The sequence below is a fragment of the Rhopilema esculentum genome, chromosome 19, assembly GCF_057945365.1.
Source record: "Rhopilema esculentum isolate cy_ngs chromosome 19, ASM5794536v1, whole genome shotgun sequence".
NCBI lineage: Eukaryota > Metazoa > Cnidaria > Scyphozoa > Rhizostomeae > Rhizostomatidae > Rhopilema > Rhopilema esculentum.
This window is the reverse complement of record NC_142833.1, coordinates 1,718,136-1,741,435: the sequence shown is the minus strand read 5'-3', so window position 1 is coordinate 1,741,435 and position 23,300 is coordinate 1,718,136. Positions and strand designations below refer to the sequence as shown.

Sequence of the window (23,300 nt, the reverse complement as noted above, 5' to 3'; positions counted from 1 at the left end):
AGCATCAAAATGCCAGGTTGGAAAACAGGTATGATTTTGCGGACGCGTCAGTGCGACCAACGGCACATTCTAAGCTGCGACCAGCGAGCACTTCTATACACAACTGAAGTAAAATATGTGAATTTCTTGATATTTTGGGTGCGAGGTGCGAGTTGCGAGGTGCGAGGTGCGAGATGCGAGCGCAAGAAGTCTAGCGTTTTTCAAATTTTTCAAGCCTGGTCAAAATGGTGTGCCCCTATGAACTTAATTTTCCCGGCCAAAAAAAATTCCCAATAAAAATTTAAAATAACCCATAGACTTTGTTCAGACCGAATTTTTTCTTCAGTCTTGTAGGAAGACGCTGTAAGTTTTTAAACAAAAATATGCTTTTATTCTAAAATTTTTGAACAGGCACAGTGGGGCAAAAAGTTCTAGATCGGCGGGCAATGCCTCACGTTCTCCCCCCTCTTAGCTTCGTGCCTGAATCAGCTGTTAGTGAAAGCTTAGTTACTGGTGAAAGAGTGGAGGCCCAGATAATGTTGTTCTTTATAAATTGACATTGAACATCAACTGTTTGGCCTAATTGACCGAAAATGATTCAACAGGTTCAGGAACTGCTATGATTCAAGAATGTTGGCTATGGTGGGACCCTACCTTTTAAAGAAATTTACGACTGTCTAGAAGCCAATAGGCTTACCTGGTGTGAAATTTTTTATGGTCAACTTGTTGGTATATAATCAACCAAAGTCGAATAAAAGTTCTCAGAATAAAGAAATCGGTAGCGTTTTTCTTAACAAAATTACGACTTTTTAGGGGAGTCAACTTTTTGTAATAAGGTCAATATTTTGGTCTGAAATCGACCAAAATCGATTAAACATTGTCAGGAACTACTAACAACAAGACCTACTCCTAAAGGGCATTGTTTTTGAATTACGACCTTTTTAGGGGAGTCGATATTTAAAAAATGGCAAGCTTTAAAAAATTTGCAGTCAAGCCCTGTTTAGCATATTCTTAAGCTGGCGCATGGTGCCTGGAAAAATCTTATAATTTTTCTGGTTTTAAGATATTGCTATCTACGATACGAGAAACATAGATACGTTTTCTAGGGTGGTGAGCCCCCCCCCCCCTTGTTTATGCCGAAATATAGCCAACTCCTATTTTTGATACTGTTTTTAACAACATTATGTGCATGAGCCAGTGGCGTCATTTGACCTTCCAGACTAGGGGTGAAGGGTTATCAATAGAAAAATTTACAGACGAAGACATAGATGGAGAAGAATTTAGGTACTGTTTCACCTATAGCCTACGTCACACGTTTGAAGGGGGGGGGGGGGGTTAAAGCGTAGGCTATAGATGATTTTTACCGACAAACTAAGGATTCTGTAGACAAACTGAAGATTTATCGACGAGTTAATGAAGCATTGAGGGTTGTTAACCGCCTACAACCCCCGCTAGCTACGCCGCTTGTAACACCCTCCTTTCTTATTTTGATAGCACTACACAACTGCTACTCCGACCCAGAGGATAAGGCCTCACTATCGATACGACCTCGATTAAACTTTTCTTAGAAGCCATTTGAATAATGGCGGCGATCAGAAGAGGCCTAGTTTCCTTATCCACGACAATCAATCAAAACTGCTGTCTCAACAAACAGTCAAAGCAATTTATGACGGTAAAAATTTTGCTTCTGAGTTTTCGACCTTGCTCTATTCAGGTGACCATTGGAATGTTGCGTTTGCTAACGACAATTTTTTCCGAATTGTAGGACCATGATTTAATTTCATTCCGGATTATGTATGTTGTTGTTACGTTATGCAATTACGAAAGAAACCAAACCATATAACAAGAACGTAAATGCAATACTGTGAAGGCGCCAGGTTTTGGAAATGTTTGAAAAATTATTTGCACGCAAAATTAGGTGAAAGGAATTCTAAATATGAGAATTTAGGTTCAGAATTTATATTATAGGCCCACCACACCACAACCCTAGGGAAGGAAGCTGTCTCGTCCGTTAGGTGTTGTTGTCGCAATGCTTCGTTTGTTCTCTCCTTGTAAGGTTCGCATTTAAGTTAAAGATTGACGTCCATATGCAATTTTGAGCAGTATTTTTAATCCCTATTATAATACTGCCAAAAGAATTAAACACTAAATCTTTTCAAAGATTCTTAGTCTTAAAAACAACTCTTCATATGACTTTGAGATGATTGCATAACTCTGGTGCTGTTGAATGCAGTATTCTTTCCAAAAAAATGTTGCAGGATATTTTACCTTGCTTGTGTGCATCAAACAGCCTGGTAAAATATTTGATATTAATTGGGTAGATATATAGCTGTTTTGTCGATTTCATAAAGACAGTTTCAAGTTTCTTTTCATAAGATAAATTTTTTACACAATATAAGTTGAAAAACGGATCTTAATCTGAAACTTATCACCTGTACAAATATTTTTTAATGAAAAATAAGTTTTAATGGATTTAAAAAAAGTAAAAAAAAATTAACAGTTATTTGTCAGCAGAAAAGCCTGAATTTGTTTACCTTTGGCTAAGTTTCAATCTTTGGCTTTTGTAGTTTTCAAGAAGCTTATGCAATTGCAGCAGGTTGGTGACACCAAAACAACGATTGCAACAATCAAAGAGCCATAACTTACTTCTTGGAAGGTGGCAACAGAATGCTTTTATCTCATCAAAAGAAGTCAATAAACGTACTTCAAAAACTGGTCCAATAAGTTGGAAAAGTTTGCTTGCCTTCGTGGTTGCTGGTGGTGGTGTTGTGGGTTATGTAAAGTACCTGAAGAATGAAAAAGAGAAAGGTATTCTTTCATTAACTGATAAATATATTTGTTGTTATCTCTTTTGCAGTATAGGCTTTTTGGTGTATAAAACAGGACAGTTGTAAGTTGTCACACCAAGCTTCACACTTAATGCATTCATCAGGCTACTGTTTTGTTGTATATGTGAATTATAGTTAATAGTGTGTTCTAATTTACATTACCAGCTCAGCACCTGTACTCATTAGTATTAAAGTTTTGTTATTGCTCTATTGTATCTTTCAATTCATATCATAGTTTGTTTTTTCTGTATGATACATCTTCAGTTGTAGCTCCAACCCCTTAATTAATTCTGACCCATACAGTTGTTTGATGAAATAAGTTCTTTGCTTGAAAGAGGTATGAGCCTGTTAAAGACATTAGTATACAAATCAAAGGGAATTTGAAATTTGTGTTGGGATAATTAGGGTTGATGAATCTGTTGTTGTATGGAATGAGATATTGGCACTAAGGGGTCAATGGAGATAAGTTTGAATATTATTTTCTTCCTTTTTTTTGGTTGGAGGCAAAATGTTCCAGTGAGACCTAGGACAGTAATTACAAATTTTTTATGTTGCAGCTAAAATGCCACTGTGAGACTTGGTTCTAGAACAGTAATTACTGGCCATCTGATGATTAGAAAATCTATATAAAATTCTATATATATAAAACTTGTGTATAATTTTTGAAATGGTTAACAGCTTAGACAAATCTTGTATGTTGTAGCTAAAGAGGCAGAAAGGACCAGATCTGTTGGAATGGCATCACTTGGGGGACCCTTTGAATTAGTTGATCAGGACGGAAAACCTAAAACAGACAAAGACTTTTTGGGTCAATGGCTTTTGATTTACTTTGGGTTCTGCCATTGTCCTGACATTTGTCCAGACCAACTGGATAAGATGACTACGGTTATTGAAACACTGGGTAAGTGAGTTTTGATTTTCATTAGTTTAAAATATGTTATAATATTTATTCCTGTTCTAATATCTATACATTCAACTGTACATTTAGTGTTGTTGCACCAGGGTTGAGACATTTATAGCATTTCAATGATAGAAAAAGAACGCTTAAGTTTTGCCAAGAATAAATGTAACATTTTCATTAGTCTTTGTTCTAAGTTTCAATCTTCCACCACCAACTACCTCATGATTGTATGCTTGTGGCTTTAATTAGACCAACATTCACATTTTTTAGATTAATATTTTTTTCCTATTTTAAACATTTAAAGTTATATGATGAAAAGAAAAAACGAGCAACAGAAAATTTTTGATGTAGGATTTAATGTGTAGCTATGAAACAAGACTTTGGGTTGAATTCGCTATTCCAGAGCTAATATTGAATGGTTCTGTTATTTACCTAGTACTTCTTAACACTGTGATGATTATTTTCTCACTAAAACATATTATGCAGAGAAAATTTGCCAAGCTTGGAGATTACTTTAAACTTTCTTGACTGTACATTTCTTGCCAGACAAGACAAAAGGGCTGCCAACGATACAGCCATTGTACATAACAGTAGATCCAAATCGAGATGATCCTGAAAGTGTAAAGGAATACCTGAAAGGTTAGTGCTGTTCTGGTTAATGTCACCTTCATGGTATGACAGGAATCTTACTTTGTCTCTGTTACAGAATGGAATGATTTTAGGAGACAGTGAATGGTGTTATATTATTCCCATTTATTTCAAGCACCCTCTTTCAAGAAGCCTGATCACTGGGAGTGTGCCAATAGCAGTTGGTACCAATCTCTGTTTTTATATAGCTGTTTAATCTCTATAAATTGGCCATCTATTAATAAATCCCCTATCTATTAACACTAAATTATCCAGTGAGACCTGCCTTCCTTTTTGAATAATTCTACAGCAGATAACCCGTGCATTCCTCCTTGTTTACATATTTGTTTTTCTAGATTTCCATCCAAGGCTGATAGGTCTAACTGGATCGGAAGCTCAGGTAAAGGCTGTGACAAAGGCCTACCGTGTTTACTACAGCGCTGGACCAATGGATGAAGACAAAGACTATATCGTAAGTCCACTACAAGCATTTTAGTTGCCACTTCTATTTCCTAAGTCTTAGATTATATTATCTAATTTTCAAGGGGAGTGCCAACATTCACGCACCCCTCTTTTACAGTGGCGGATTTACCAAGACAAATAATTTAACTGCAATCTCAACTGATTTTCAAACTCTAAAAGGCTTTTTCGCATGGAATAGGATTTTGGCTGAAGTAGAGGTCTGCATTTTCTTCGACCACCAAGGCATGTCGTTGGGCTTACGTTTTATATGTTCCCATTTCAAAAGGCATTTCGTTAATTTCGTTAATTCAATATAGTTAAAAACTTTAGAATCTTTTCAAATCCTTGATGAAAGATTCGAAAGTTTCGTACCAATTAACAGATAAATATTTCTGTCAAAAGTTGGCAATTTGGTATTTAAGCACCGTTGCTCAGGGGTGCATTATCATTACGTCAGCATAATGAACGTCCATCGCATAAAATCTTAACTTCAGAAAATACTATTTTGTCTCTAGCAAGCACTTTACTTTTTTTCCATTCAATACGTTCATATTCACTGCAACCGACTTGTGTAGACCGATAGAGCTCGTTTTTTTTCTTTTGGACTCTACAGCTAGATGAGAGATTCGAGGCTGCGATTGGTCAAAACAAGGAACCAATCAAACGCGCTTTTCTTTCTCTTGCGTTACTTTCGATCCACATCTAGATATAAATTGTCTGCTAACCTTTGGAAATTTATCATCTGAAGAGTGTCGGACGAAAAGTGCTCTAGTATGACATTTACCCACTTTTCCATCCTATTTTCTAATAGAGTATTTGCACAAAGAACTTTCTAACAAGGTTTGAGTTTTTGTGTTAGCTTGGGTCTCTTTTTTAGAAATTTCTCCTTTTTACAGATTTGTTCATTCAATGTTTTATATGGCTCCTCCTTTTAGAGATTCCTCCTTTAAGATATTTGTTTAACTCTTCTTTGTTTGGTTCCTCCTTTTAGAGAGTCACCTTTTAAGTTTTAGAGAGCCCCCTTTGAGAGATTCCCCCTTTTAGAGATGTGTTTATTTGTGTTATATTTTGCTCCTCCTCTTAGAGTGGTACTTAAACTGTGCTTCTAAAAATGTCATGCGAAACTGTCATAAAGTGGTCTTAGAAACAGTTTATAATAATATAATATTAATATGTAGTTGTAGAAAAATCAATGTGAATATAAGAACAACATCAAGAACACCCATGCTTCAAATTGCCCAAATATTAAGAACATCGAGCTTCGGCAAAAGTTAAGATTCGCAATTTTCGTGATTGTCCTGTAGTTGTTTTAATCATATAGTCCTCCCTTCTATTGACTATGTTTTAATGGAGAGTTGACCTTCTGTGGAGTTTGTCCTCAAATTTGACAATGCGTGGATGTGTCCTCGGTAGTATAGTGGTGAGTATCCCCGCCTGTCACGCGGGAGACCGGGGTTCAATTCCCCGCCGGGGAGCGTTTTTGCTTTATTCTTCTTTATTTTTCTTTATTATTATTTTGGCTTCAAATTTATTTTGTAGAAAAATTATAAGTGTAACAATTGCAAATACTGCCGGATTTAGAGGGTGACTGGGGGTTGAAACAATCTCGCATTTCCGAAGTGATGACGTCACAAAATCGATTTTTAGAATTTTTGAATTTTGAGAAATTTGACAATTTTAAGACATTTTAGAGAAGATTTTTCATGACATCACACCAGGGTACCCTGATGGCTACTATTGTTGATGTGGCTGTTGCCTTTAGACCTTTGCAATTTGTTTAATGTTTTAAATAGTAATGCATAAACTTGAGAACGGGGTCACGTACCCCCTCTTTTCAGAAACAGAGGTTATCATATATTTGCAGCTCACGGAGGTGCCCCTTTTTTGCCTACACGTGCATGTGCCCCCATCTTTGAAATACTTCCATATTAGCATCAAATCAGCCATTTTAGCAATTATTACTATTTTAGGACAAATATATGCATTCCACAGAAAATGCTGCCCATCTCCTCAACCCGATATCCGATATCTATGAAACCCCGGTGAGCCCCAGATTAAGTCTTAGGTTTCACGTACGTGAAAAGGGTATTGGAACGAAACTAAAACAGAGTGTTAAACTGATGCTAATAATTGTATTTACAATTCATTTCAGGTTGATCATACAATTATTACTTACTTGGTAGACCCAGAAGGCAAATTCGTTGAATATTTTGGACAAAACAAGACTATTGAAGAGATTACGTCTACAATTGGAACCAGAATGATAACTCATAAGTACAAAAAATAGCCGTTCTACAATTCTATTTAGTCGAGCAAATAATTTGAAATCCTTGAAAGAGGACTCAGTCGAGTCTCTATGTATTTACGATAAAAATGTACAATTATTTCTGTGACAAACAAGACCTAGATTTGATTTGATTGGTGTCATATTTCTAAATGTGATGATTTCTTGATATGAAACAAGTGGTGCTGCGTGATAAGGGTTTATGGGGCAGATTTGGTTACGCACTGAGCCAAAAGGGTCCTCTCTCCAAAACGTTATATTAGGACCAATTCTAACCTTTAACCTTTAACTTCAGTGGTTCATTTTCAACTTATCTGTCCAGGTCTCCGTGAAAATTGAAGTGCTTTATAGTTGATAGTTCTCAAGAGAAATCGAGAGAGAACGGCCAAATTCTAATAGAAAAATAAGAATCAAATAAGAATGCTAAATGATTCTGAAGAGAGCATCAAATTGCAGGGGCAGAACCAGCAAATTTGACGGAAAAGAAAAATTGTGAAAAAACGAGACATGTCAGTCATGCATTTCTCTAAAAATGAGACAGAAATATGCAAGCTGAGACTGAGTAATATTCTTATAGTATTCATAAAAATGATTATGGGCCTGGATGATTCTTAACCTGGATGATTCTGGGCCTGAATATTCTTATAAATAATGTTTCTATAAAAATTGTATGAAACTAACAATAGAGCCGTGTTCCTTAAAAAGCATTAGCAAAGTATTAAGTCTTCTGCATCATGGACGAAGCTGAAAAGACCTAAAATGAAAATCAGGTAACAATAGTCTTGAATTAAAGATAGTGGACCGTTGTTGCGCACCTGTAAGATACATTATGACAAGTGCATGATTACTTTTAAGTGGGCCATGTTTTTCGAGATAAAAATTTGAATTTGCATCAACGGAGTTATCTTTAGCAACATGGATGCAGGTGGCAATTGCCTGAAATGAAAAACAACGAAGAGTTGTTGAACAACGCGTATGGTACATTAAGATAAATGTATATGTACTATGGCTTAAGCCATTCATTTTTGCCATAAGAATTGTAATATAAGTTGTAAAATAGCCCATAAAGATAAGGCATGTTGACATTCCAACCCACTACTGTTATAATCCTGTTAAATTTTACCGTGCTTTGATAAAAAACAAGTTGAAAATTCTGCAAATAAGGATCCTAAGCAAAATTTAATGTGGCAATTGTGAGAATCTGACAAACTTCTAAAATGGGAGGAGTGCTGCAAAAGTAGGAAAAAACCATATGGTGTTGGCTCTAGTGCAAGATGGTTGAAGAGTACAAACATCATCTAGTCCCTTAGCTGAGATGCATGGTTCGAATATTTGAATATTTTGTGGGTTATATTTTGAGTGGTTTTTCGTAAAGAACGCCAATGCTTTCTAGGTTTTAAATTGGTATATGTGACATTCAAGAAAGAAAATGCTAATGTCGGGTAGTTTCACGCGAAGAAATGCAAAGCAACAATCCATCCCCTAATCCAAATGTTGCAACCGAACTGGTGTTTTTTAGTTTGTCAAAAATTATGTCGATTTAGGTTCTCTTTCTACAACTTAGATTATTTTGGCATCAAATAAACTGGTTTGAGCCAAAGGCCTCAAAAGGTGAAGAACTTTGGTTTCAGTAAAAAGAAAAGCATTCTAAATTTAATTTTCTTTTGTAATTAAAGGTGTATACACAAGATTGTAACTCAAATAGAGGGCAAGATCAAATCCAGACGCTGCCATATTATTATTGATTATAAGTAATCAACATCAACATAAATTTTTGGAGCAAGAGGCTACAACAAGAAAACGCTCCACATTCTTTATTTTCAATTGACTTTAAAAACTTGCTTTATTGGCCGGACGATTGATGAAAAATAAGAACATAGAAAAAATTAAGTAAGTGCTTGTAGCTCAATTCGTGCTCTCTTGGGGGAAAATATTTAACATCTAATTAGTTATTAGACATTAAAGCAAAAGGAACTCCGTTTTAGTCAAGCGTTTAAAAAGCTGTGTTTGTTATAAGAGAGTTTTACGAGCTCCGTTCGGTCGAAGAACGAATTCAAGCAAACAAATAGCTTCAGGTTTATTACCATTTAAAGAGAAAGACCACTCCAGTTGCCAAGTTGTTTACATACGGCTTAGAATGGCTGGGCAGATGTATCCATAATCTTAACGAAAAATCAGGTCATTATTTGCGTATGGGTCGATATTTGCTACTGAAATTGAATATAAAAAACCTTGAAATGGCATCAGACCAGTGTTATTTTGAAACGTCATCGAAGTCATGGCGCTACGAATTGCTCTCCTGCTGTTTTTTCTTGCTGAGGGGTTTTGCTACCCTGAAGAAGGTATGGTTTATTTAAATTTGAATACAGCTGGAACATGTCATCTTCTACTTTTGCTTGCATCGGGATCGTGATTATTTTGTTAGATGAACTTCCTTCTGCAATCCTAGCACAAAAACCAGCTTTACTTTAAATGGAAACCAACTCCAGTTGGTGACTTGCTAACAGGGTTGCGACAACCTTTAGGCATAATCACTCCTCAAGAGTGTCGGACAAAAGTTTATATGGCTCTCATTCGCTATTTTTAAGCTTTTTCGCTCATTTTAAGTTGTAAGAATGGCTAGCTTTGGCTGAAAGATCCTGGGCGTGTTCTGGTACCAAATAACTAGGGCCCAACATACATCGAATCATTTTTTAAGGAAGGGTACGATGGCAGCTCTGTAGTACATCAGTGACCAGAGACAGCACCACAAAATAGAACGTGGAGGGGGAGGGGGGGCTTAGAATCAGGTTTATTGACATAGCAATGGTTGGGTCAGCTGCACAAGAAGATGTTTAAATAATGTCTTCTAGGATGGCTGAAAGTGCATCTCTCAGACTAAAATTTATCAAAACACTATACCGCTCAGAATAGAACCTCTGCGGTTTGGTCGCCGCATACATTAAAGAGTACAAGAATATCTGCCTAAATGTCACAGGGGATGTCAACCTATCTCCCTGACAAACAGTTGAATCTCATTCAATGATGCCTTGTTTTGACGCAAGAGATTAAAGCCTTTGATAGTTTCTTTGCTCCATCGATACTGTTTTAGGGGGCATGGGTGCTAATGACGCATCACTGCAAACTTACTGTTGATCATTACACACTGCAAAATTTTGTTTTAGAAAACCACTCGGACCCAGATCTTTTTCAAAGCGATATGCGCCTGACTCCGATGCAAAGGATGCTGGCTGAATCCGGTGGTGATGTGAGCCTAGCAAAATATCTCCAGGAAAATGCGTTTGCAAGTGCTAAGGATTATGGAATTCTGTGGCTCCCAGAAAAGGTTGTTCCATATACGATTTCGAAGGAGTTAGGTAAGCTCTCAGTAATGTTAACTGTTTATGTAACGTATCATATAGTGATAGGTTTATCAAGACCTAAGCAAAATCTAAGACAATCCAGGATAACGATGTTAATTTGATTGTCTTGAACATTTCATCCAATCTACTCAATAGTTAGAGAGAACAGGAATAATAGAAAAATAATGCAGTTGAGTTGACTCAGTAGCGTAATAAATTTTGGGACACCTTAGTTCAAAAGCTAATGGCCCCGATCAAAAGGGGTCCCCCAAGATACCTTTATATCCATGATTTTAGGAGTCTAGTCTCTCAAGTCCGTAGATAGGAATCTCGTTTGAGTTTTTTACTAAGGGCCCTTGATGCTTTTGCTTCATCAATGACTGGACTCCTGCTTTCCCAACCTCTGGCTACATCCGTCAAGGGTATCCCAAAACAGACACAAAATGAAGTGAATGAACCTCTCTGGAAATGTTTTGTCATCAAAAGGAGGCCTGCCCAACAGAATTAATTTAAAACATCCAATTTCTTACTAGCGGAAGAACATCAACAAAAACAACGTTATAAGAGCTTTCCAAACAGGCTTGAGAAGCCCTACCCGAAGTTCTTTAATACACTTATCTGAGACAAGGAACAAACTTTCATGCAAAAATCTGATCAACAGAGCTCCTATCGCTCATTATTCCCAAAAGCATCAAATGCAGCATATGAAGATTTGATACAAGAAGAAAGCAGGTACCTTGACGCCCAAATGTGAATAATACGATTCAAGTAAAATACGATGCCTACTTGGTGAAGTCAAATTCCACAACTGCCCTCCTAAAATAGACTCTGATGAAATTTCATTTGTTTTGGAATTTCAAAGTTATGATTTGCGATCCAAAAAGAAAAGAACTCAGATAAACAGAAACATGTGCGAAAACTGTTTCTCAAGGTGAATTTGAAGCATTCCTTTTTGAAGGCTTTATTCTTATCATAGTCTGTGAATTTTCGATGCATTTTCAAGTACTGATCAATACAGTTTCTGTTGTTGTAGCTGCCAATGCCGAAGCAACTCTTGGTATGATGTTGGCATTCCACGAATGGGAAAGCCACACATGTCTTCGATTTGTGGAGAGGACTGTCGAGAAAGACTACATCGAATTTTTCATGAACTGCTCAGGGTAAGCGACTTGAACATTTCGTCTTATAATTTCCATAGCCCATCATAAAATGGTCCTAGCTAAAGGTCTAACCTTCAGTCTTGTTTCATAGGAAAAACATTCATGGGTAAAGAAACAGGGTGAAAAGCAGCATGAGAATATGCATTCAAGCCAGGAGGGCTTGAATGCATATTCTTATGCTGCTCTATCTTCCTCGCCCTTTTCACCCCCCCCCCCCTTATCTCTCTCCGTTATCTCTCTACTAATACCAATCAAAGCTATCAATTTATTCTTTTTTGAATTAAATCTGTCTTTCATTGAATGGCGAACGTTTTCTTTCCTTTCAACATTCAAAGTTACTTATTTTTCGAATATATGATCCACTAACAAGTTTTTCTTATTTATTTTCACTAAATGAGAAAAAGCACACTAAGGACCATTGCTGATTCAACATTTCAAATGCTTTGTTAATGGTTAATGGTTTTGTTGACCCATGTTAGTAAGAAAGACGAATCAGATGTTGGATTTGACCGTGTGACCTCGCAGCATCCTCACTTTTTACCTCCACAACCCATCCTGATACCAGCAATAGCTTACCGCTTTAATATTCTAAATTTATTGAACTTAAGCCGGTATTTTTTAAATCATTCAGGTGCTGGTCATACGTCGGTCGTCAGCGAGGCAAGCAGAATATATGCCTTTCCGATGGTTGTTGGGGAAAGGGAACAGTAATTCACGAAATAGGTAATACTATGGCATTTGTTATGGAAAGAGCTATGGGATTTATTTCATTCATCGCCGGGAAGCAAGAGGAAAAAAGATTTTGAAAAAGGCTTAATTGTTTGCGGTCCCCTTCGTCGGAGGCCCTGTTTAAAAGTGCATGCTCCGTTTATACATGGTCCATTCGTTAGCAGAACGATGCAACTCGCCAGAAAACATAATATAAAAAATTGCAGAACTCCTTATTTCGTCAATGCTAATCAATCATGTGTAGGTGGTGTATTAATAACCATCTAAAACGCACGTGCTAGTATTCTTATTGTCATTATAAAGTCAATCGCGGGACAATTCTAATGCTGCCTTTCAAATAAATTGTACCATTTTAATCAAAATTGCAGCACGCCCTATCAGACACTTGTCTGTATGACTTTTTGTAGGATTGTCAAATGAGAATAAAGTTGTTTTAAAATATTTATGGGAAAGAGGGCTGTCTTCGCGATATACCTTAAAACTCTATTAAGATAAATCGCTTATTAATTATTCAAAATAAGACATATTATAAAAATTCAACAATGCTCTGAAATTTCTTCGAAAGAATTGACATCAGTATCTCCTTGATTTCTAAGGCGCACATGATCTTATCATTATTGCACCCGTCAAGAGACCCACTCTATGCGCACGTTTTATATGTTTGACGTCAGAGGCTAAAGAGGAGAGGGCTTATTAGAGAGGTGGCTTATTTCAAATTTTGGCTTGGTAAGTGGGGCATAATATAGAGGGGGTTAAATAGAGATGGGGGCTTAATAGAGCTTTTACGGTATGTTTGAGCAAGGCTGTTGTAGCAAAACAACAGCTGTATTTTGTCACTTATATCATTTATTTCACAAAATACAAATGCCATAAGTCCTCGAATAAGCCCCCACTTTCAAATAAGTCCTTCCCTCGAATAAGCACCAACTCCGAAGAAACTTTTGTGAAAAATGCTCCCACCCCTTCAAATAATTTCCATGGGCTGAAGAACTGCCTCGACGTCAATTGGTTAATCCCCATATACCTGCATTTTTAAGCAAACTGACCAGCCTCAAACGCAGAAAGAAAATTCGCCCTGGTACTATTTTTGGCTCCTGCTAAATAAGCCCTCATTTAAGAATAAGCCCCCATCCCAAGATATTTTTGGCAAAAAACCCCCGGGTGCTTATTCAAGGACTTACGGTAAGGGTATCGATCTAGTTACCGTATTCTCTCTTGAATGTTGCTTAAACTTCCCAACTTAATGCGAGATCATTGGAGACGCAGTCTTGAATTCTCAATTTGTTCTCCTGTGTTTTTGTTCGAAAACATTGCATGCAAATTGTAAAGAATGTTGACAAAATTTGTGTTAGAATTTGTCTTACTTTCATCAATATGCAGAGCATGGCGATTGCATACCCAAGAGAAGACATGGTAGTGCCGAGGGCGTACCTAAAATCTAGATCTTTTCAATTTCAACCTAGAAGAGTTAGCGTTTTTTTATGTTTCTTGCGCCGGATTGATTTTTACGCACCCAAGACATTGTCAAAATTAGACCCTGGTATTCAGGCTAACCATCACTCCGTTCTTCACAGCAACTAAGGCTAGCCCTGAATAAGGGGATGGGATAGTCAGAATTCATCACATCTTTCCATTAATTCTCTTGAATTTTTTTAGCCCAAGTTCTTATTTATTCATAAATCTTTTGCAGCGCATGCTATGGGTTTCTGGCATGAACAGTCGAGACCGGACAGGGATGACTTCATCAGGGTTGTATGGTCCAACATTCCGGAAAGTTAGTTTTTTCTACATTTACATTAGTAAAAAACCTTCAATCAATTTTCTAATCCCAATAGTTATTTCTTATTTGTGTCAAAAAGCACTTTCTCTTTGCTTAAACAAAAACATGTATGTTCCTGCGTATGTTAATGTAACCATGTATGTTAAGTGCCCTCGTTAAAATTCACATGTTAAATTATATGTTTACTGTTTACCCGTCTGTTATATAGTGCTCGATATCGTATAGGCAGAGCTGTACACGTTTTCGGCGGACCAGACTACCAGGACGAGTATAGGCTCCTACTTCCATTTGATGCTTAACGCTGTCATTAGCAACTGTGCTTTACTTAAACCATATAATGAAAATTCATGATAACTTTTATGTCAGGCTAAATTTGATTTGATATTTGATAATTCTGTTTGATTTCTGTTAGATCCGAAAATACATTTTATACATTTTTTCCAATAATATCTAATTTTTTGGCCCAGTTTCATTATTCTTTAAAAAAATGCGATTTTGTGCCTAAGATTATTCTTAAATTATTCTTTCCCGACACAAGTTGTAAATTCATCTTGAGATAAAAAACCAGTTGAAATCGCTTTTGATGTGTAACTTCATCACAAACTTAAATAATAACAAAAAAAAACCGTAAATTTAGTATTAAAATACAAAATCTAGTCACTGTGTCAAACAATAGAATTATTTATTCACATAGCTGATGTTTGTATTTCAAACATACATAGAACGTGAATATGACAGTTGTTTTGCTTTGTAAAAAAACAACTTTGTAAAGTTAAATAGAAAATGTAAGTCTTGATAAAGCTTGCACCTGACATAGTTCGCAAATTATTCTTAAATTTCACCAAATTATCGATTCCTGAATCCCGAGTTATTTGGTAAAAAGCTACAAAGAGAAATTGTTGTATGACAACTTGACAATTTTTATAAGCCCCCATTCAAATAAGCCCCTTATTCGGGGACTTACAGTATACTGAAGGTAAGCAATAAGTCCTCGATGTTTGCCCCATTATTTCTGTTAGTTCTACAGGCGTTTTTGAGAAGAGCTGGCAACTTGATACATAACTTCCTGCACTCTTAATACGATCTTATTTATAATTTCTGTATATCCTCCTTTCAGGAAAAAAGCACAATTTCAGGAAGCACGATAACTCGGAGGTTGACAGCCTCAACACGACGTATGACTATAGGTCTGTAATGCAGTACTCAAAAACAGCCTTTGGCATCAATGGGTCAGTTACAATGGATCCTATACAAAGTGGTGTATTTCAGCTGGGACAAAGAGTTGGGTTCACAAAAACTGATTCGTACCAAGCGAATACGCTTTACCGATGCAACGGTTTGCCTTCTTTCATATACAGTAGTTATGTATAACTGCCTTCAGGGGAGGCGCCGGACGGAAATATATTTGGTGGACCCGTGGCGTAACGGAGGCAACCCGGGCCCTTAAGAAACTTTTAGTGTGGGGCGGTCAAATAATAAGCATTAGTAAAACAAAAAGGACAAAGTATGAAATGCTAATCAACATACATTCCATTCAATTTGCCTGATATATCATACAGGATTGAGCTCCTTGTACTCGTGATTCACATCCTGGATACAAATTTTTGCTGGGAGCCCCTTCAGGCTGGGAGCCCTTAGTTCAGTTACTACCATATCACTGCTTTGATTAAGCCTTTCTGGTCTTTTATCAGAAACTTTCCTTTTGAGAATAAACGTAATTCGGATTTTCACTCTAAAAGTATTTTTCTCGTTTCTTAAGACGTTTTACGACCAAGTTGAATGTAAGAGCAGCCTCTATCCACCATAATTTTCTGCTGGTTTCCCCCACCTTGTTGATTTTAACTAGCTATAGACCAGGGGAATTGAATCATGACGTCACGAACTCCAAGATGGTCTTGAACAATCCCCAGTCCACCCCAATCCACCCAAGTGCACCAATGTCCACCCAGTCCACCCAAGTCCCCTTCATGGCGTAACCCCTTACTTACCCCTGACTGACTTACTCTTTCTATACATTTTCTATTTGTGTTTGTTGTATCTTGAACAATTTTGAGTGAACTTACATTTGCCAAAATTTATGGCATGCGTATCAAAGGTTTCTAACATTGCCCATCTACTTGTCATGTTTCTTACCTACAGATTTTATTCAATTCTTATTTTTACCTTCCAGTAATCAACATAACCGTTTAAATTTTACAAAATACATTGACAAAAAGTTTGTCACACGCACACCTATAGACACAGTATTATTGAAATCATTTTTTGCCTTTTAATTTTCATTAAATGAAAATAAAACTTTGCTACACGCTTCTTGTTAAATACAATGATCATGATTATCATCATGAAAATCTTATCATCCTTCTTTCAACAGGAACAACTACGCGTCCAAAAGTTTTGCCAAAGAAGATCATCTTACCAGGTGACTTTTCGCTATTTCCGAATTGCTCAAGGAAAACTATTTTAGTTTCTTCATTGCAAAATAATGTTAACTAGACATATTAGTTTTTTGATCCTAGCTGTACCATGGAAATAGAAAAAAATTGTTAGTAAAGCCTTCAAATTTCGACGACTACAACAGAAGAACCATCAAAATCAAACATTCAAGAAACTAAGCATTTAATCTGAGTTGTTCACAATCAATGAAATATTCGAAAAAAGAGTGTTTGATCTGATCTGGTAGCAGCTGCTCAGCCAAACATCCAAAAACACAAGTGACGCTAGCATTTTTTAAAGTAGGGATGTACATAAAAAGATGGTATTTGAATAGTTGGAAAAAGAGCCGTACATAGCAGGTTTCAAACAACAGTCTAAAACTGAGGGGGCGAACAGCAAACGAAGAAAGCTGAGATGGGGTTCGGGAGCTTGCCCCCAGAACTTTTGAAACCACGCCCCTAATAATGCTGAAAACGTCTGATTCAGAGAAAATTTCAGTTACAATGAAAAGAAAAATAATAATCATAGCGGTTATCAAGCATTTCAGAATCTTAATGACAAAACTGAACCTTTAAGCCTGGTTTTCACTAGAGTCATAAGGATCGTATCGATCATAAGAAACATAATTTTTGAGTCCGTGTCCCCCCTGCCTTGACTCTATGGGGGCAGCGTGGGCAGCACCGTGCCTTTGTGAAAATGACACTGTGTTTATGCGAATGGAATAGTGAGATAAAACATTAGTGCGGTTAGGAACAAAATGAAAGTAAATAATTCATTGGGTGCATTTGTTATGAACTTATGGGCAATGATGCTATTTCTTTCGGCGACACTTTAAAATGTAGGAAATTACGGTAGAATAAGGTGAGTGGCGTAACGGAGGCATCTGGGGTCCTAAGGGAAAACTGAGATGGGGCCCCATTTAACGGACTCTAGTATTGCATGTCAAACACTAATGCAATACGCAACATTAATCCAAAACTAGTAGAAGCTTCCATTGAAGTAATCTAAAAGCTTGCCATACCAATAAAAAAGGTAACGAAGATGGAAACCCTTTGATCATTTCAATTCAATGCCATAAAGAATGTCTGCCAGAGCCCACAAGTCATTGCAATTGTACAATTCATTTGCACTGTCATCTGCAACTGCAGAACGTATTTTTAGCACAATGCAGTGTGATACGACACGACAGCCAACAGCTCACGGGGTTAGGGGGGATTAACTAAGCCTAATTTTGAACGGGGACGTGTCACTTTGGTTAAAAAGTTTGGACTCATAATTCCGTACATGTCTGAAAAGTGTAAACCAAAATTCCGCAATCAGGATCAAAACCATAACCAAAATTCTGCAAAGCATATAACATTTTTAAAGCACAACAAAATCATCAAACAAATTTTGCATATCCTTTGTCAATAATCTCAATATTGCACATATTTCATACTTTCATTTCTAACTGGACATTCATTTTGTTAATGCTCAATCTCCCTCCTAATAATTTTGTAACATTTTTCGAAAATGGTACCCATAGTTCTGCACATATTTCAAAAACTGATACCGATAATTCCGCATTTTTCAGAAAAAGGTACCCCTAAAACATTGCACGTCCCCCTACCTTCAAACATGTTAAGGTACCCCCTCTTTTCTCACCCAGCAAAACCTAAACAACAGAATGGGAAGCTTTAGACTGCCCTTTTAGATTAAACGTTTTATCGGTACCAAAGTAGTATGTTATATCATTTTTTGTTATAATTCTAATAGTAGTCATCGAAAATGTGCCCTTTTTGAGTAGCTGCCCCCGCCGCCTCAAAATGCTTCCGGCGCCCCTGCTTACGACCTTGAAGACTCTAGTGAAAACCAGGCTTAAGAGATAATATAAAGTGGCAATCACTTTACGATTACGATTTTTGGTGTTTTCACTCGATCATAAGCGTCATAAAATCTAAAAATTACGTTTCTTACGATCCTTACGACCCTTATGACTCTAGTGAAAACCAGGCTTTATTGAAAAAGATGAAAAACGTGCATAACGAGATCATACGAAGTTTCAAAATTGTAATCTATCTTCCGGAAAGGTGCAGGGGCTATGGCCTCTGCTGGCCTATTAACTGTGCGAAGCGAATAAGTCTATTCCAACAGGATTATAAGTCTATTCCGTTAGATTTCATGAGCAACCGACAGCGAATTTTCTCGCATTTAGAGAATCTTTTTATCTAGAAAGACAGAGATAATAATGGATTGTGCCCAGCTATCAGTGAACTATCACTGAAGAACATCTTCTGACGGGGATCGTGGATAATCCTGCTTCGTAGGTAATCCTGCTTCGTGGGTAATCGTCTAATCACACAATGGTTGTTTTGCAATTTGCTGTATGGGCGGGTCAAGAAAAGCTGTTACAGAACGGGAATGGTAGACTTGATGTCTAAAGCTTTCTTTTGGCCATATGTTTATTCGCATGAAATTTCTGAAGACAATATATTCAAGAATGTAGTGAAGAAACACTTCTTCTCGTGAGGAGGTTTTCGTTTTCTTGTGGTTTATGTCTAGAGTTTGAATAATTAGGGCTGTTTGTCTTAGCAAGTACACTGAAACTTTGGTCGTTTCAAAGCTGACACTAACAACACAATTCAATCTGTCTTGAAATCCCATCCTGTCTGTTGTCTGTTGCATTTTTCTGTTGCAAGATGTACGTCTGTTTTACTGCGCAAAACGCATTTCGTGGCATGTGCATTCATTTTAATGAACCTATTAAGCGCATAGGTAGGATTAGCATAGAAAATAAGGAATCACATACCTCACCTCCAAAAATCATGGTTGCGATTTTCTTCAAGCAAGTCTCGTAAGTCGTAACCTCTCTCAAACAGCGTAAATCACTAGCCAATTCCGTGCTTTATTTTGTAACTTTTCAAGACCATTTTCCAGTTATTCTGAAACCAACCATTTCGTTGGAATAATCCAACAGTGTGTTTGATTCATGGCTTTGTAGCTGCTTATGTAAAAACTAAATTCTTTTACTCATTGGTCTTAAAATTGCTACCTGTTCATTCACCCTTGGGTAACAAACCTTTGTGTAGCAATTCCCTCGGGTAGCCGTCAGTATCCTGGACCCAAAAATATCTAGCCACTTGAGTATCAAGGTCCCTTGGGCTTCGTCTGGCTTATCAAATGCTAGATAATGAAATCTCTAAGGCAATTGATTACCACCCTTTTCACCTTTATGTCCCCGCTACTCTGCAACATTCCTAGATGCAAGAAAACGAGGCCATTATTTCTAGATGCTTCAAGGACACAAGGCATGCTAGTCACTTTTATTCCTGCGTCTACTGTACATCAGTTTTGCAAGTGAATTTTAGAGCTACCCAATTTTTAAAGGGCTTTGAAAAGGCAAGCATTTTACCGCTTTTTAGTCTGACGCGGATCAAAATATGCCAATCAGAAAACGCGAGCAAATTACAGGTAAACTTGTCCAATCAATACCGCGTGCCTATAGGAAAATTAGTACCACTGGAGTCCGAAAGAAACAAACAAACTCCGTCTGGTCTGTCTACACAATAGCAGTATTTTCGTTTGTATGTAAATCGATTCCAAAACTGCTAGCTACTCAATTGCTTCCACCTATGTCATTACTTAAGATTTCATGCCCCCTAAAGAAGTGAGAGACCAATAATTAAGAACACAGATTTCATCAAGAAATTGGTGCTCATCATAGTGTTTAAAAAGCTGAGCAAAACAAGACCTTTGCTTGACAATGAAATGTTAACAAGATCTAAGTGGGTGATGAAGAATCGTTCTAAAGTAGAGATGAGGTTCTCGTGTTCTTGTTGCTTTTATAATACGGTCATATTATATTATAATACGTGACATTTTATTTTCAATGAAAATATCATTCTTTTTACGGTATTTCTGATTCTTATTTCACCTAGGAAACAAGAACTGTGATTTTGACGATGGTTTAAGAAACTGCATTCTTGAGCAAGACAAATCCGACGATTTCGACTTTTCTTTGAGGATCGGATCGACACCGAGTTGGTACACTGGACCAGATGTTGACCATACTACAGGAAGAATGGGTAAGAAAAATGAAAAGGGGTTGGAAGTAGCTAGAACGGTCAAAGAAGGGGAGCACTATAAAGATTTTTTATAGCGAGATCTTTATGGCGAGGTTTTCATAGGGAGGTTTGATAGTATTACGCAATCAAGAACAATCAATTATTCAGAAGCAGAAAAAGTATTATGATTCTCTGGTTGTTGCTGCTCTCTTAAACATCCTTGGCTACTTCCCAGACCCAAAAGCGTTCTTTACACTTTATACATTTACACCAATTAAGACTAGGTTTGGGGTCCCACCTTTTGGCAAGCCCCATCCTGTTCGGGTAGTGACATTGATTCCGAAATTATCACTTTCAAATAGACATTGGGTAATTTTTTTCAAGGAGAAAATGAAATGTTCACTTTGTTTCCAAAAATCGGATTAAATAGTTGTATTACAGGAGACATTAATTTCTAGAAAGCTATTTGCCGATACTTTTAATCTTTCTTTTCGAATTCAAATCTCTGTATGTTGACCATAAGTTTTATGTATCATGCTCTCTATTCGCTGTCAACTTAAGTCATCAACGACTTACGTCACCTACGACTTCATTTGTAAGTGCCATAACAATTCTGGTTAACTTCCTCGTTCTTCGTCCAAAGCATGCATAATAATTAAATACAGAAAGCTAAATTATTAAGCATGCGCTACCTCTAAAATTTATAATGCGATGAGCTCCGATCGAATAACAAGAAAATTACTACTATTATTTTCAGGGGCATATGCATACATCGAGGCATCTTCCCCCCGTGTTAGAGGAGATGTAGCTCGTCTTTTGACAAGGACTATTTCATCAGTGAGCACAACATGTCTCACTTTCTTCTACCATATGATGGCCTACAAGAGCTACCATATGGGAACATTTAACGTTTACATAGAAGTGGATGCCAAAAAAACGCTGCTCTTCTCCAAGACTGGTCCCGTTGGAAGTCAATGGAACAGACAAAGCCTAACACTGAGACCAAAGAAGGAATACAAGGTAAGAGGAGAGACTTTTCTTCCTATTCTTCACATCTCTGAGACGGTCAATCATTAATACTGAAGACCTCACACTACACTAGAAAAAAGTTCATAGAACTCTGAAGGAGTTCATGGACTTCATGTGAAGGACATCAGTTAGTTTGCTAACTACTTCAATGTTGCTTATGTTTTCAAAATTTGGATGTTTGTATTTTGCAGCCAATTATTTTCGATGAAGTCGATTTATCTGATTAAGCATCCTCAAGTTCTTTATATTTCGTAGATCGTATTCGAAGCCATACGCGGAGGTGGTTACCAAGGAGATATTGCACTAGATGATGTTTATTTCATGCCTGGTGAATGCAAATCCGTAGTCCCTCCGATTCCAACAAGTCCGCCAGGTATGAAGAATTCTATGACCTAAGACCAACACGAAAAGCTTTTTTGCATGTTCAAGTGTCCAATAACGAAAAATACTTGACATCAGTGAAATGGAAACTTAGCTGAACTAAACTGAACTGAGAGAGACGAGGCTAAGTTGAAACGAGGCTACCTACAAATTTCATAATCATATCTCGAAGGCCAGGAACGTGATAATAACAACTATATGGATGTATTTTCATTACTGTATGAGTTATCACAATTCAACTCGAGCTAGCACGAGTGGTACCACTTGTGCAGAAGCTAATCACCAGAAGGTCTCTCACGAACCGAAAGTTAGTGAGAAAGTTTGCTTTGGGCCTTTAATTTGCCTTTGGACCCTTACTTCAACCTTGTGTCGGTGATGAGGGCTTAGCATCTGGCGTTGATGTTTCTTTGTCATCCCTTTGTAGAGCCATGCACTGATGCTGCTGGAACGGAAGCCCAGTACTGCGCCGAGTGGAAAGCAGCAGGATTTTGTTCTCGACGCAGAAAAGACATGGAAATGTTTTGCCGAAAGTCTTGCTCTTTCTGCAGTGAGTTATTATTTAAGAAAATCCTCTTTACTTTCTTGTACGAAAAATTAAAAAAGCACAATAGTACAATAGTACGTAGGCACAATAATTTGATACACAAACACCAGAAGACGGGTGTTGGCAAGCAATAATGGCTTTCATAGTGTGAGTCGACTCCATCCATACAAGCAGAGCATGCGCACTATTGATTAAAAGTCATTGAGCAAGCTGCTAGGCTCCATGCACGAGGAATATGACTCATCAAGACTTGTCTCCAGACAGTTCCTTGTCTCCCGATAAATGGTATACGCAAAGTAATTCTTCGTTAGCTGATTGGTCTAAAGCATTTGCTGTGACCAATCAGCTCAGCTTGCTATGCGATAATGTGATCCAGAAGATTTTTACACAGACATATGGATCGTTTACTATACCCTCCTTTTATGTAAGAACAAAAAATTTCCTCTAATTTTTTTAAAGATAAACGGTATGTAAGCGGTATCGTTTTGTTTCAGCACTGCTTTCCACTTTACCTTCACTAAAAATGGTGATCCTTTCTGCTTCATACTCCTGTTCTTTAGATAAAGTGGTAAAAGCAGTTTGGTTTCGGATTAATAGGCAGCATTATTGCTGTTTGCTTTACAAAAACATCAACACTAACAGACGTTTAATCTTTTTCAGGCTAAAGACGATATTCCATCATCATGTAACTAACATGTAGTATTTTGATGTTATTAAGATACGCAAAAATGGTTTTTCTTACCTGATCATTCCTCTTTCATAACTGGAGACTCTGATGA

The 23,300-nt window shown here is 37.2% G+C and overlaps 2 protein-coding genes and 1 non-coding gene across 3 annotated transcripts; all 3 read left to right on the top strand.

The window, feature by feature from the left end:
- The first annotated feature begins 1,507 nt into the window (after positions 1-1,507).
- Positions 1,508-7,215, top strand: LOC135688098 (cytochrome c oxidase assembly factor SCO1). The gene is made up of 6 exons (XM_065204806.2): positions 1,508-1,651; positions 2,547-2,787; positions 3,511-3,708; positions 4,255-4,347; positions 4,692-4,807; positions 6,950-7,215. Exons 1-6 carry the CDS (start codon positions 1,562-1,564, stop codon positions 7,082-7,084), a joined length of 873 nt encoding a protein of 290 aa, XP_065060878.2. The 5' UTR covers positions 1,508-1,561; the 3' UTR covers positions 7,085-7,215.
- Positions 6,201-6,272, top strand: Trnad-guc (transfer RNA aspartic acid (anticodon GUC)). The gene has a single exon. It is a non-coding gene; the product is annotated as a tRNA-Asp (tRNA).
- A 2,089-nt stretch (positions 7,216-9,304) lies between the features above and the next one.
- Positions 9,305-23,262, top strand: LOC135688090 (hatching enzyme 1.2). Its single transcript, XM_065204798.2, has 12 exons — positions 9,305-9,423; positions 10,246-10,437; positions 11,456-11,582; positions 12,214-12,305; positions 14,002-14,085; positions 15,209-15,427; positions 16,463-16,510; positions 20,442-20,588; positions 21,325-21,587; positions 21,852-21,969; positions 22,402-22,524; positions 23,182-23,262. Exons 1-12 carry the CDS (start codon positions 9,360-9,362, stop codon positions 23,184-23,186), a joined length of 1,482 nt encoding a protein of 493 aa, XP_065060870.2. The 5' UTR covers positions 9,305-9,359; the 3' UTR covers positions 23,187-23,262.
- Positions 23,263-23,300: the final 38 nt, after the last annotated feature.

Bases quoted from the DNA above. Each gene is read 5' to 3' on its own strand.
- LOC135688098 (XM_065204806.2), top strand. From the start codon at position 1,562: ATGGCGGCGATCAGAAGAGGCCTAGTTTCCTTATCCACGACAATCAAT. The intron at 1,652-2,546 runs GTAAAAATTTTG...TGGCTTTTGTAG, and splicing joins AGTCAAAGCAATTTATGACG to TTTTCAAGAAGCTTATGCAA. The intron at 4,348-4,691 runs GTTAGTGCTGTT...TTGTTTTTCTAG, and splicing joins TGTAAAGGAATACCTGAAAG to ATTTCCATCCAAGGCTGATA.
- LOC135688090 (XM_065204798.2), top strand. From the start codon at position 9,360: ATGGCGCTACGAATTGCTCTCCTGCTGTTTTTTCTTGCTGAGGGGTTT. The intron at 15,428-16,462 runs GTTTGCCTTCTT...TTCTTTCAACAG, and splicing joins TACGCTTTACCGATGCAACG to GAACAACTACGCGTCCAAAA. The intron at 21,970-22,401 runs GTATGAAGAATT...ATCCCTTTGTAG, and splicing joins GATTCCAACAAGTCCGCCAG to AGCCATGCACTGATGCTGCT.